We start from the raw sequence: 13,325 nt of genomic DNA, 5'->3' as shown, positions 1-13,325 counted from the left end.
CATGCTCTTGTTCTTGTTGTTATGTTGCTCAGGAATAACATATTGATCAATAGAATGTCTTAGTTTCTTGATCCTAAGAATATCAGTTATCACACTGAAAAGAAACCTTGTTTTCCCACTCTGAACTCCACTCCCTATGTCTGGTACTGGAAAAAAAAAAAAGACTTTCCCATCCAGACTTTGAGAAAGCTCCATGGTTCTCAGGCTTGAGAACCTCTGAGCTGGTTCACCAAGCCCACTACCCCTTCAGGGGGTAATGGAAGAAGTGAAGCCAGCATGTGCTAGATGCGAGGGCCCACCCTCAGACTACGTAGTTCTGTGTTATATCAACCAGACCACGGCGGCTAAAAAGAAACCCACACTATCACACCAATGTTTCCAGTTAGGAACTAAAAGATGTAAAGTAAATGTTAACTTGTATTTATTTTTTAATTTTTAAAAAATACCGTTGGTCTATTACAAAAAGACAGGAGTCCCAGAGTCCTCAGCTGACTCTCTGCACTCCCAGCCCAGCTTTGCCCCTTCCGGGCAGCCCACCTCCCTGAGGAATCCCCACGCCCCCTGAGGAAGCCTCACAGCTCTGACTGTGACACTCTTCACTCAGCCCTTTGTCAAGGTTGTTTACTAGCTTAAAAATACCCCAGGCTGCCTCTCGTAATTTAAACTCCCCTCTTCATCTACTCCACTCTCCGATCAGCTTGGAAGTAGAAAAAAGGGTCTCCCATGAAATAACGCTTCTCTTTCACTAGATATTAAGAAATCACAAGAAGAACATCCTGTCCTGGGAGGGAGATTAGATCGATGTCTTCTAAGTTTCTTCCTATTAAAAGTTTATATTTAAACAGACATGCTAACTAGGAAGTGACAAGCACCTTGCTACGGAAAATGTGCACCCACTGCAGAAGCTGTTTGCTTGCTAAGTTGCTGGTGGGACTTAGTATAGAGGCAGATATCCTACTACTCAGCCTCCTGTTCCTTGACATATGGGTGGTCTGGGGAGAGAAGAAGTCAAGAAGGCTTTGTGGAAACTTAGTCACCTACTTGTGGGTGAGAAAAAAAAAAGAAGGGGGCAAATAAATGAATGGAAAGCCTCTTCAAGACCACTCAAAAAACCCTACATGCGTAAGCAAAGGGGGCCTAGATGGGGTGTGCACTGTGGCCACACACCTCCTCCCCCGCAGGTGGACAAGGTTAAAGGTCAGCCAACACTCATCTTCTTTTCCCAACCAGCTTCCTCACTGGATGTGAGGTTTGGTTTGCCTAGCTCCAAAAGAAAATATGATAATAATAACAACAGCTCTCTCCTTAGGCCATGATCTCTATCCCTTCTAAATCTGGTTTCATTTATATCAAAAAAATAAAATAAAAAATCTTTAGGCTTCACTTGGGTCAACAGTGAATGCTACTACTCACCATTGAAAAACATAATATAAATGGAAACAATGTGCTTGTATAAAGGAAAGCCATACTACAGAGTAAAGTGAGACCAAAAATTCATTGCTATCACCCCGAACCCCTAACCTGCCCCCAGAATTGCCAGCATCTCCAGAAATGTCTCTATTTCCTCAAGCAACTGGTTAAAATGCAAGTGAACCACAATTTATTCAGTTTCACTGTTTTCTATTTAACTAATCAAAAAAAGTATATGTGATAGTCGTCCTTCTATTCTTTCCCTTGCAAATATAAGCTAAATTAATTAACTTGGGGCCTAAACACTTACAGAACTGTCCCATCACAAAATGTGCTTTAGCAATTGATCAACTTTTAGAATCAACCCATTAGTATTTACAACACAGCCCCTGTCTGTATTCTAGGAAGGACGCTTTATACAGGGAATATCAAATGAGCACAAGCTATGGGTCAAGGGAGACAGAACTGCAGGTATAGAAATGCCACCAAAATGTGCCTCAACTTCAAGTCAAGAGATGGTTTTCTCATACAAGCATCATCTTGAGATTTCACCACCAATTTGTTCTTAAAGGAGAAGAGTATATCAGTTGGATCATCTTATAGAAAACTGAGGGAAAATATATATATAAATACAAGCCAATACTATAAAGTATTGCTCTGTAAAAAAAAAAAAAAAAAAAAAAAAAAGGAGCACACCTAGTCACATTTAAGGCCACACTTCTACAAAATTCAGCCAAATAATATGTATCAAGGGGCAGATTCTTGACTATTGAAGTCAGGAAATATTTTCCCCCTAGAATAAGTGTGACTGGCAGATATTTTCTGAGAGAGGACAGCTGAGGCCTGTGGTCATTTTATGTCAATGGCTCAAATGAGTTGGTCTTCTTTTCCCCCTCACCTCTCCCATTTTTTTTATTTGCCAATCCTTATGGCTACATCTCAACCTGCTTCCCAAAATATGCTCATAGCAGTTGCTTAAAGGGACAGGAATCACCACAATAAAAAATGCACACACTTGGATGCATATCTTATGCAACTCATTGATTGAATATGCCTATGGTGATTTTTCTCAAAAACACTTGTCAGCTTAAAATTATAAATGACTCGAACTGCTGGTATCTGTTTCATTTTGGCTATTAGGGTGGTCAGGATGTCTAATGTAGAAAGAAGGAAATGACAAAATGTCCCAGAAATCAACAGACCTTTGTTTGCCTTGATTTTCCTAACTAAAATTCACCCCTAACTGGATTTACTGGAGACAGTATCAACTGTTTATTCTATTCTCTGAGACTAAAGAGAAATCAAATATTAAAAAAATATATATTAGCATTACCCTGATACAAAGTTAAGTTATAAACTCTGAGGTAGAACATGCTTCCTGTGGCTAACAGTCATAAACCATGTACAGATTTAGTAACAACTTACCATATTAAATGTCATTACCTGTGGCACTGGCATTTTCCAGTGTCATTATGGATAGTACTGGTTAAAGATGGCAGGAGTAATTCAATCCATTAGAGCCCAAGTCTCAAACAAAACTGCATTTCTGAAATAGCCTCAGCAGAAGAACATCTTTTCACACTTACTTTTAAGGAACCAAGACAACATTTTAAAAGAAAGTGTACATCAGCACTGGCCAGGTAGTTCAGTTGGTTAGAGCACTGTCCCAATGAGCCAAGGTTGTGGGTTTGATCCCTTGTCAGGGCACATACAAGAATCAACCAACAAATACATGAATAAGTAGAACAGATTGATGTTTCTCTCTCTCTCTCTCTCTCTCTCTCTCTCTCTCTCTCTTCTCCCTCTCTTTCTCTGCCTCTCTAAAAAAATCAACAAGTTTTAAAAGAATTTTAAAAGGAGTGCATCAAAAAATATCAATGGGCAAAGATAAGTTTCAACTAGTCAATTAATAGTGCCTGCAACATGTATACCTGGGGAAATCTTAAGGTACTGTGCTCACAGTTAAGAATGAAAAAGACTTATTTAACCTGTTCGATATCGTCCATCTTTAGAAGGAAGCACCAATAGTAAGATCTTTTTTTAAAAAAAAACCTATAAGCCAGCAAATTGAATCTTCCCAATATATGTTTTTAAAGTGGTATTTCCCAGTCAGAACATGGGACTCCAAGCAAGTGGCTGGCTCCACTTGCTGTAGCCCAAGCAACAAATATAACCACTACTCAACAACCATGGCTAAAGGTTTTCACAGAAAATGTAGAAGATGAGTGTTCACAGATAAGCCAGCTACAAATAGAACCCCAATTCCTTCCCCTCCACCTGTGTTTCAGGACTGTACCACCCAGCTGGCATCACAAAATGCCCTTAGGTCCCAGGAGACTCACACTGACAGAGATGGCTACCAGCACTACAGGCCTGGGAAAGCAGGCCCGTCCACCACACTGACTTCCTGGCATTAATCTGAATTATGGGAAAGCATAGTTGTAGTGACTTTTCTCTCCAAAGGGGAAAAAAATAAAATGAAAATAAACTGAACACCTTAAATTATTTGAAAACTTCATACCAATTTCACTTTCATGGCTTTCCAACATAAAAATTTTACCAAATATAAAGTACATAAGCAACTAAAACCTGTAAGAAACAAAAGCAAGATTCACAGTTGGACTTTCATATAGTCTCTTTCTTTTCCATTTCCGTCCTCAGCTGCCTGCCTTCTCACAGGACAAACACTTGGCAAGAACGTAGAAGGTACCCGGGCGTTTGGAAGAATTACACAAGGAAAGGCTAAAGGAACAAACCCTGGCACTCAGAAATGAAGCAGTCTTTAAAACCCAAAAAGCCAAAACAGGCTGAATTATATAACACTTTCTGATAAAGAAATTTACTTTTTAAAAATCAGACACATAGTTCCCAAGAATCATAAGGCAGCATTCAAAATTAGTGTCTTTCAGATCAAGCTGATTGTCATACACACGCCCATACACAATCCTTTAACAAATTTGTTTCATAGTATAATAGATACAAGTCCCATTACTTACTTGCTTCCTTCTGTAATGAGCAAACTGAGAGAGGCCTAGAACAGTTGCAAGAGCACCTCCTCCGGCAAGGACAGTCGCTTTCACTGCCTTTTTAAATGCCATTTCTTAGCCTAAAAAAAAAAAAAAGAAAAGAAAAAAGGAAACAAAAGGTTAATTATGATTTTTATTGCATTAACAGACCCAATAATAAAAGGAGACTGTGTAGGTTATGAAACTATATTAAATTTAAAAAGAAAACATAAAATAAATAGATTATTAACATGCCAATTTGAATATTACCATTGAAAAACAATAAACAAAAAAAACCTAGACACAGGAATTGACTATACAAAAGTTACCTTCCAATAGGAATTAAAGAAAACCAAATTAAAGGATAACTGTGGATATTTAAACAGTATAATGTCAAGAGAGGTGTGAAAAGCAATGTCATTGTATATCTGACAAAACTTCACACTGTCCTTGCAGATTTGTTCAACTGCTAATCCCCTCCACAAGAACTGGTAGAAGCCGTCTGTCACTCAACGTGACAATGAACTTCATACCTACTTCAGGTTCTTTGGCAAGTGTTTAATTCAAATTGAGGTACAATGGACTCCCTTCCTGAGTTTCCCCCTTCCTAATGAAGTTCTCACTAGAGCCCAAAGCCCATACGGGTACATTTCTATCCCTAAAAGAGTATACTTTACAGACAAAAAGTCAAAGGAAAGAATGTCTTGATCCTTTCATAAAGTGGCAGTTTAACACTGCTGTAGTTCCTTTCAATAAAGAAACTTAAAAGAAAAAAAAAGGTTATCTCTAGCCAGAGTTGCATGACAGCACAATTTCAAGGAAGAGCTCTCCAGACCTACTACTCTTTTGTGCTCACTGTATACTTCTAAAGCCATGCATTGTGTTAGGTCTTGACTGACTTTCTTCTCATTTCTAAAGCCATGCATTGTCTTAGGTCTTGACTGACTTTCTTCTCATTTCTAAAGCCATGCATTGTGCTAGCTCTTGACTAACTTTCCTCTCACCTTTTTAAAAAAACTACTATTAGACTCCTGAAATTTTTTTAAGTTTTTTTTTTAAGTTTAAATATTCTTTACTTTTCAGAAACAAAAAAAGCATAAATATAAAAATTCTACCATAAAGAACATTAAAAAAACCTTGCTAACTTTTATTGTTCCAAACAATAGAAGATAACACTGTGTGATCACCTAAAAATTTTTAACCTTGAGTCAGTATTACCTGCCTAAGACTTACTCACAATAGCAGCTGGCACACCCACATCTTTCAGGGAAATCACTACCCGGTTTTCCAGAATGGGCGGAGGTCTGACCTGTCTGGACAACACACCTTATACTCTATAGCAGCGGTTCTCAACCTGTGGGTCGCGACCCCGGCGGGGGTCGAACGACCAAAACACAGGGGTCGCCTGACCCACAGGTTGAGAACCGCTGCTCTATAGGTATTTCATGACTTAGGAAAGTATTTAATATGAAATCAGTTTTAACCTAGGAGAGTAAAGAACATAGAGTTTCTCAATGTAAATTATGACAAAATGTTTGGGTCCTAAGACAAAGAATTGCAGTACAGTTAGTAACTATGATTCTACAGAAAATTTATTTTGGAATACTATAATTTATATACTAAAATAAAAGTTGACATCTCTTAAATTTTTATTTTTACTCTGATCTCATTCCTTCTGACAAACTCCTAAGTTCTACGACACATCTTTATCATTAAGATTGTCACCAGAGGCCCTGGCTGGTTGGCATCAGCCCTACATGTGGAAGTCCATGTTTGATTCCCGGTCAGGGCACACAGGAACACAGGAGTAGCAACCATCTGCTTCTCCATCCCTCCACTTTCTCTGTCTTTCTCTCTCTTCCCTTCCTGCAGCCACTGCTTGACTGGTCCAAGCACATCAGCCCCGGTGCTGAGGATGGCTCTATGGAGCCTCCATACTAGGTGCTAAAAATAGCTCAGTTGTGAGCATGGCCTCAGATGGGCAGAGCATCAGTTCCCCTCCTGTCACTTGGAAAAGAAGAAAAAAAAAACATTCTCACCAGAAAAATATTTCGCATCCATATGCTCTCTGGAGGTCTCTTCTTGACTGCCCTTTCTCAATATCAACCATCCTCTCTCTCCCAAGTTACATAAACCAGTTGGTATATGCTGGTTAGGGGTCTCCATTCATCATTCAGTCAACCATAAACAAAACCTAATGTCCAGGCTCTGATAGTAAAAACTAGAGCTAATGTGGAAGACACCCCTCTGTTATAGCTGACCATCACCATTCCTACTACCGCTGTAACGTGCACACAGGTACCTATCGCACAGTAGAAACCCTAGCAGCCCAGAGATTATAGCATGCTAATTCCAGGCTAACTTGGTCCACCTGATAATTGCAGACAGAGTCTAGAGACCTAGTTCTATTCACCTAGAGTCCTAGACAATGCATCTGCCCTCCCCATACTGACAGCAGCCTGGTGGTTTTTTGGATGTGTTTTGTAGCTGGTTGAATTTACTTCAATATCATTGCTTCTGTCTTGTTGATAATGTTATTTATGACATCAGAAAGGATACCACACATCAACATAGCCAGCTGAGGGATGTCATATAATATAAGAAAAATGTTTCAGCAAAGATGTTCACTCAGCCATTTAAGTTTGGAAGTAGTTTTTCCAGTTCTCTAGGTTCCTATATTCTTTGCTCACCTTATTATATTGCTTAAATTTCATTTGTCTACCCTGGCCAGTTGGCTCAGTAGTAGAGCATGGGCCTGGCGTATGGAAGTCCCGGGTTCAATTCCTGGTCAGGGCACATAGCAGAAGCAACTGTCTGCCTCTCCACCCCTCCTACCCCGTCCCATTCCCTTCCTGCAGACAGAAATGGTTCAAGCAGGTCAGCCCCAGGCACCGAGAATGGCTCCATGGCCTCGTCTCAGGTGCTGGAATGGCTCAGTTGCTGAGCAACGGAGCAGCAGCCCCAAATCAGCAGAGCATCGCCCAGTAGGGGCCTTCGGGGGAGGTGGGTATCCTAGTTGAAGCTCATGAAGGATCCTGTCTGCCTCCCTGCCTCTTACTTAATTAAAAAAAATTATTTGTCTGAAACCAAAACTTACCAAGGAGATTCAGGGGTTTCTCAACGATACTAACGCTAACAAAAAAAACTGCATTAATATATTAGTTTGTAAAGTTAGCAATATTGACTATAATTAATAGTTTCTTTGTAGCAATTTCATAAAATAATCTGTATTTTGGGGATCTTTTTTTTTTTTTTTTGTATTTTTCTGAAGCTGGAAACGGGGATAAACAGTCAGACAGACTCCCACATGCGCCCCACCAGGATCCACCCGGCACGCCCACCAGGGGCGATGCTCTGCCCACCAGGGGGCGATGCTCTGCCCCTCTGGGGCCTCGCTCTGCCACGACCAGAGCCACTCTAGCGCCTGGGGCAGAGGCCAAGAAGCCATCCCCAGCGCCCGGGCCATCTTTGCTCCAATGGAGCCTTGGCTGCGGGAAGGGAAGAGAGAGACAGAGAGGAAGGGGGGGGGGGTGGAGAAGCAAATGGGCGCTTCTCCTATGTGCCCTGGCTGAGAATCGAACCCGGGTCCCCCGCACGCCAGGCCGACGCTCTACCACTGAGCCAACCGGCCAGGGCCTGGGGATCATTATCTTTATTGTGATCAAATTCACCCATAAGGTCATCCAGCTAGCTATAATGAATAAATCACTCTTACAGGTAACTCAAAATGAAAGCACAGATTCGGTCAATTTGACCTGGCTCTCCTAAGACCATGACAACGACAACAACAATGATGATGATGATTAATGTTATAATGACAATATTTGCCATTTATTGAGTATTTGCTAATACGTACTATGCTCTTAATTCTTTACATATAATCAGCTCACATCAACCTTACAATATCCTAATTCCATATAAGAGACAGTAGGGGATTTGCCCACTGTCACTCCCTAGTAAGTTACAAAACCACAACTTAGTCTACGCCCTTAAGCACTGGATAGTTCTTCCCTGCCTTTGTTCTCAAAAGGCAACTTCTTCCCAAGAGCCATGCCATATTTTTCTGTTACTCACAAAAAAAACACAAAAAAATGTTCTAGTCTCACCCATAGTGTGGTCCCTTGGCAGTCAGGTTTCATTAAGACCGGGAGAACTCTCCGACAAAATACCTATTAATAACTTGCTAGATAATGTAAGAAATTTGTTTTAATGTTGAAAGAAATGTAAAACCAGATAAATATAAATCATATGCTGTGGACTATTTATATTAATTTACATTCCATTATAAGGAGAGAAGTTTCACAGTGATTATAAAAGGAAAGACTGTTTCCTTCTACTAAGCTGCAGCCAGCAATTTAGGAAAGGGGGACAAGATACAATAAATCTTCACTTTCTGCCACTTCTCAAAGTCTGTTGACCCACGTTTTATCTCACCCTGCATTTTACCCAGCTCAACTTAATTCTTATTATTTTAGGAATCTCATGAAAAATATAGTGAGCCAACAATACGAACAACCACTCAGATCCTATTCCAAAGAGTCCTTGAATGCTCATCTTTTCTGCCTCCTCCTATTCAGACGAAAGGTTATTCTCCCAGCTTAATCATGTATTTGAATGAGTTAACTACACATTTTAGACTTAAAAACAAGAAATAACCCTGAAAAAGGCTGTGAGGGTCCCCTCAGCAACCGCCCACAAGCAAATTTATTCTGGAGCAAAAGCACACTTGGTGGCCCCTGAATTCTTGAAATAGAGTCCTTAAATTCCTCTCCCTGCCTTACAGCCCTAGCTTCTCTCTGTATTTAGCACAAGTAAAAATCCACCCATATGGATTTATCACTCCTCTCTGGATATCCCCTCAGGGCCTCCATCTTGACAAAAATTATCTGATCTTCGGGTCACTCGTGTAGAAATAACAGTTTCCTTTCCAGTCTCCATGCTCTCCATTCGCTTAAGAAAAACTGGGACATTTCATGGTTTTGAGTCTTTTGCCAGCATAGACATAAGCATATTTCTCTTCATCCCTTACAGGAGCAGTCAGTGTGTTTGGGGAGAGGGGAGGGCGTAAGGAAGTGCAGCTCAAAGATCCTTTTCAGAAGATAATGTCAATCATAAACCTTGTCGTCCCTGGGACCGATGTTCTCTAGCAAGACATGGAAGGATTCCATGCTACTCTGATCACACACACTGAGAAAGTCAGATGAAGAAGAAATTTTAAACAGAAAATGAAAACCTCAAGATGTAATCTAGATGCATGTAACATGCGCTACTTTACTAAGCAAGCCCTTTATACGAGCCTATGTGGACTCCAAAGCGGCAGGAGCTCCTTACACTTCAATTGTGTGGTCGCTCACCTTATTGTTGTGCATGGAAAACCAGCCTCCTCATCTACTGTGAGTCATGACAGTCTATCAGACCTGCAAAAACCACAACTCAAAGGGTCAACCCACAAAACAAACAGGTCTCAAGGTCCACCTGTTTACCAATTCAGTAACTTACAGGAGACAGTTACATGAATCTTCCAAAATAAGGGTGCAGGACTTCATAAGAGGAAGTCCTCAGCAACCATGGAACTTGGCAGCAAGTCTATAGCAAAGGGAAGAAGAGGGAGTCAAGTTCAAAAGTTCCTACCCAGCAGCCCCATTTTAACTATCAATGTCAAGATTTCTGGGTGCTTTGAACTAGACATGTTTCAACAAAGCAAACCCTTTGACATCCCAATTGATGTGATATCTAATGTTCTGTGCACTACAAGGAAGGACATCATGGTTCAGGCACATCAAGCATATGCTGATCAAGTGCTTTACATGGTGACAATGAAAGCACTCCATGTACTAACTTCTCTTTCCCCAAGGTGGCCTTTACAGAGTCAAAACTACAAAGGAATTCTCCAAGCCAAGCAGAGGCACTTCTACACACATGTATCTCACACAGCAGCATGTGATCCTCACGGAAGCACAAGCCAGCCCTCAAACATGCTATTTGAAAGCTATCAGATGGAAATAAACAAAATAACATCAGCCCTATCAGCTTCTTTTGAAAAAAGAGAAGAGTCCTAGTTCATAAACTGAAAATCAATACTCCTTCTTTTGGTTGCTTTAAACATTTAAAAAAAGAATTGAGGCCAATCCTGGATAAGAAGTGGAACCAAGGGTTATCCACAAAAGATTATCCCATGGAAATAATTGAATATATCAAGTCTGGAGAAAACAGCAGACACTTTTATCTTTTAATCACCTTCTCTGGCTTTTCCTTTATGTTAGATAGATGATAGAGATAGGTGATGATAGATTAGATAGATAGATAGATAGATAGATAGATAGATAGATAGATAGATAGATGACAGATTTTAAATCCACAAACATAACAGTTACAATGACAAGCTATTGTTGTAAAAAAAAATACATATACTGAACAGGATATCAAAGGACAGACGAAAAAGGTTTTTCTGAAGTGACAGAAAAGTCTTCTCCTGACAAAACAAGAAAGACAAATTAAAGAACCAAGTAAAAGTCAGTAGAGAAGTTAGAAATACAGTGAATCCTCAGACTCTAGAAGTCCCAACTTTGGGGCTGTGGTTGCTAAGGAAGTCAGAACCACATGCTCAGACACTCCGGCATGGCATCCCAACTCCAGAACCACATGCTCAGACACTCCGGCATGGCATCCCAACTCCAGAACCACATGCTCAGACACTCCGGCATGGCATCCCAACTCCAGAACCACATGCTCAGACACTCCGGCATGGCACCCAACTCCAGAACCACATGCTCAGACACTCCGGCATGGCATCCCAACTCCAGAACCACATGCTCAGACACTCCGGCATGGCATCCCAACTCCAGAACCACATGCTCAGACACTCCGGCATGGCACCCAACTCCAGAACCACATGCTCAGACACTCCGGCATGGCATCCCAACTCCAGAACCACATGCTCAGACACTCCGGCATGGCACCCAACTCCAGAACCACATGCTCAGACACTCCGGCATGGCATCCCAACTCCAGAACCACATGCTCAGACACTCCGGCATGGCATCCCAACTCCAGAACCACATGCTCAGACACTCCGGCATGACATCCCAACTCCAGCTTTGCCCTTGCCTTTCACAGCCCATCAGAAAACAAGACTGCTTCAGGAAAGGCATTTCCAATCAAGTTTCCCAAGAAATCCCAAGCCAGAAGGGCCCAACCCCAAAGAAAGAAATAAAATCTTAACAAAGAAAGAATATTCCAATAAAGACAAAAAAATAAAATAAGAAAACAAAGAGAAAATGAAAGAAGACAAATAAAAACACTCTATTTGTATTGGTTCACATAGCTTCAAACCAGAGAGTACTATGGAAGAGCTTCCCACTAGTCTCTCTGGGGCACGTGTAGGTCATTTCAGGAGCAAACACACACCTGCAGATGCCTGAGAAGGAGGTTAGCCCCGAACTCTTCCTCAGGCTCAGTCACAGGAGGTCAGAGCCTGGAAACCTGACAGAAGGAGTTGGCACAGAGTACAGTTGAGCTGGGTCCAGAGTTTCAAATCAAAGTTTAAGAAATGTAAACAAAAGGCAAAATAAATAAAGAAATAAAGGAGATCATTAGATCAAGAGCCATTTAAAGTGTGCAAATCAAAAGGTTTTATTTCTTCCTAAAAAAACGTCTAAAATGTTATTACAAGAATTTTTTGATGTGCAAGTATTTTTTTTTATTTAATATACAATGCCATAACTAATTAGAGAATTTATTTCACAAGGAATTCTAAAATAAAAACCTATAGAAAGGAGAGAGGGCCAGAGAGGAACACGGGACACATGCTTGTGCTCTAGTAATCTTTCGTTATTGTTTGTTTCCTGCCACTTCTGAAATGTACCAGTATTACAGGGTCCCAAATTTGACCCAGTTCCCTTGTTGTCATAAGGTTCACTGTAGAATTACAAGAAATCAATAAAGCCCATCTGAGCTAATAATAGATTTATAATTCTTAAATGTGAATGATCAGTTTAATTTATAATGGAATGATTTCTATTTTATTTGCTTTCCATAGAATTGCTATTTTTAAAATCATAAAAACTATAGTTAGTTCATGCAAGTGAACTTGTTCTCCATTATAAATTCATTTTAAAACCAAAGTTGTTATATATTCACTATCATGCTGGATATGTTATTATTTTTGTTTAAAGTTATAGAACCCTATCTTTATTTTTCCATAAAAATATAATTCTGCCTTCTTTGTTTCATATATATATATAATTTAAAGTAAGTCTGAGGCCCTGGCCGGTTGGCTCCCTCGCCAGTTGGCTCAGTGGTAGAGCGTTGGCCTACCGTGTGGGAGTCCCGGGTTCGATTCCCGGCCAGGGCACACAGGAGAAGCGCCCATCTTCTTCTCCACCCCTCCCCCTCTCCTTCCTCTCTGTCTCTCTCTTCCCCTCCCGCAGCCAAGGCTCTATTGGAGCAAAGTTGGCCCAGGCACTGAGGATGGCTCCATGGCCTCTGCCTCAGGCGCTAGAATGGCTCTGGTTGCAACAGAGCGACACCCCAGATGGGCAGAGCATCGCCCCCTGGTGGGCATGCCGGGTGGATCCCGGTCAGGCGCATGCGGGAGTCTGTCTGACTGCCTCCCCGTTTCCAGCTTCAGAAAAATTCAAAATATATAAAAATTAAAAAAAATAAAGTGTGAAAATCAGAAAATAAAACATCCCTCTTAAAAAAAAATTTAGAACATTCCTTACTGAAAATTTCATACACAAGTCAGGTTAAGGAACTGAGTGGATAACATGTTTAGCATAAAATTAAACAAAACTGCAATTATATATCAACTAATATGAAATACCTCACCAAAGAAAAGGTACAGCAAACACTGGGGGAAGGGGGGGAGAAAGGAAGAAAGAAACACTTGAATTCTGTCTAAGAAGGAAT

General features: G+C 40.7%; 1 protein-coding gene across 2 annotated transcripts in view; it reads right to left on the bottom strand.

Annotated features, from left to right (window-relative positions):
• GPD2 (glycerol-3-phosphate dehydrogenase 2) overlaps positions 1-13,325 on the bottom strand; it is a 162,958-nt gene that overhangs the window by 120,965 nt on the left and 28,668 nt on the right. For both annotated transcript variants that reach the window (XM_066345092.1, XM_066345091.1), the window contains exon 2: positions 4,407-4,516. In XM_066345092.1, the coding sequence (XP_066201189.1) occupies positions 4,407-4,508 (102 nt within the window). In that variant the 5' untranslated portion in view covers positions 4,509-4,516. The remainder of the gene's footprint in view (positions 1-4,406; positions 4,517-13,325) is intronic.

The sequence above is a fragment of the Saccopteryx leptura genome, chromosome 7 (genome assembly GCF_036850995.1).
Source record: "Saccopteryx leptura isolate mSacLep1 chromosome 7, mSacLep1_pri_phased_curated, whole genome shotgun sequence".
Taxonomy (NCBI): domain Eukaryota; kingdom Metazoa; phylum Chordata; class Mammalia; order Chiroptera; family Emballonuridae; genus Saccopteryx; species Saccopteryx leptura.
The sequence above is the reverse complement of the archived record's forward strand: the minus strand, read 5'-3'. Positions and strand labels throughout refer to the sequence as shown.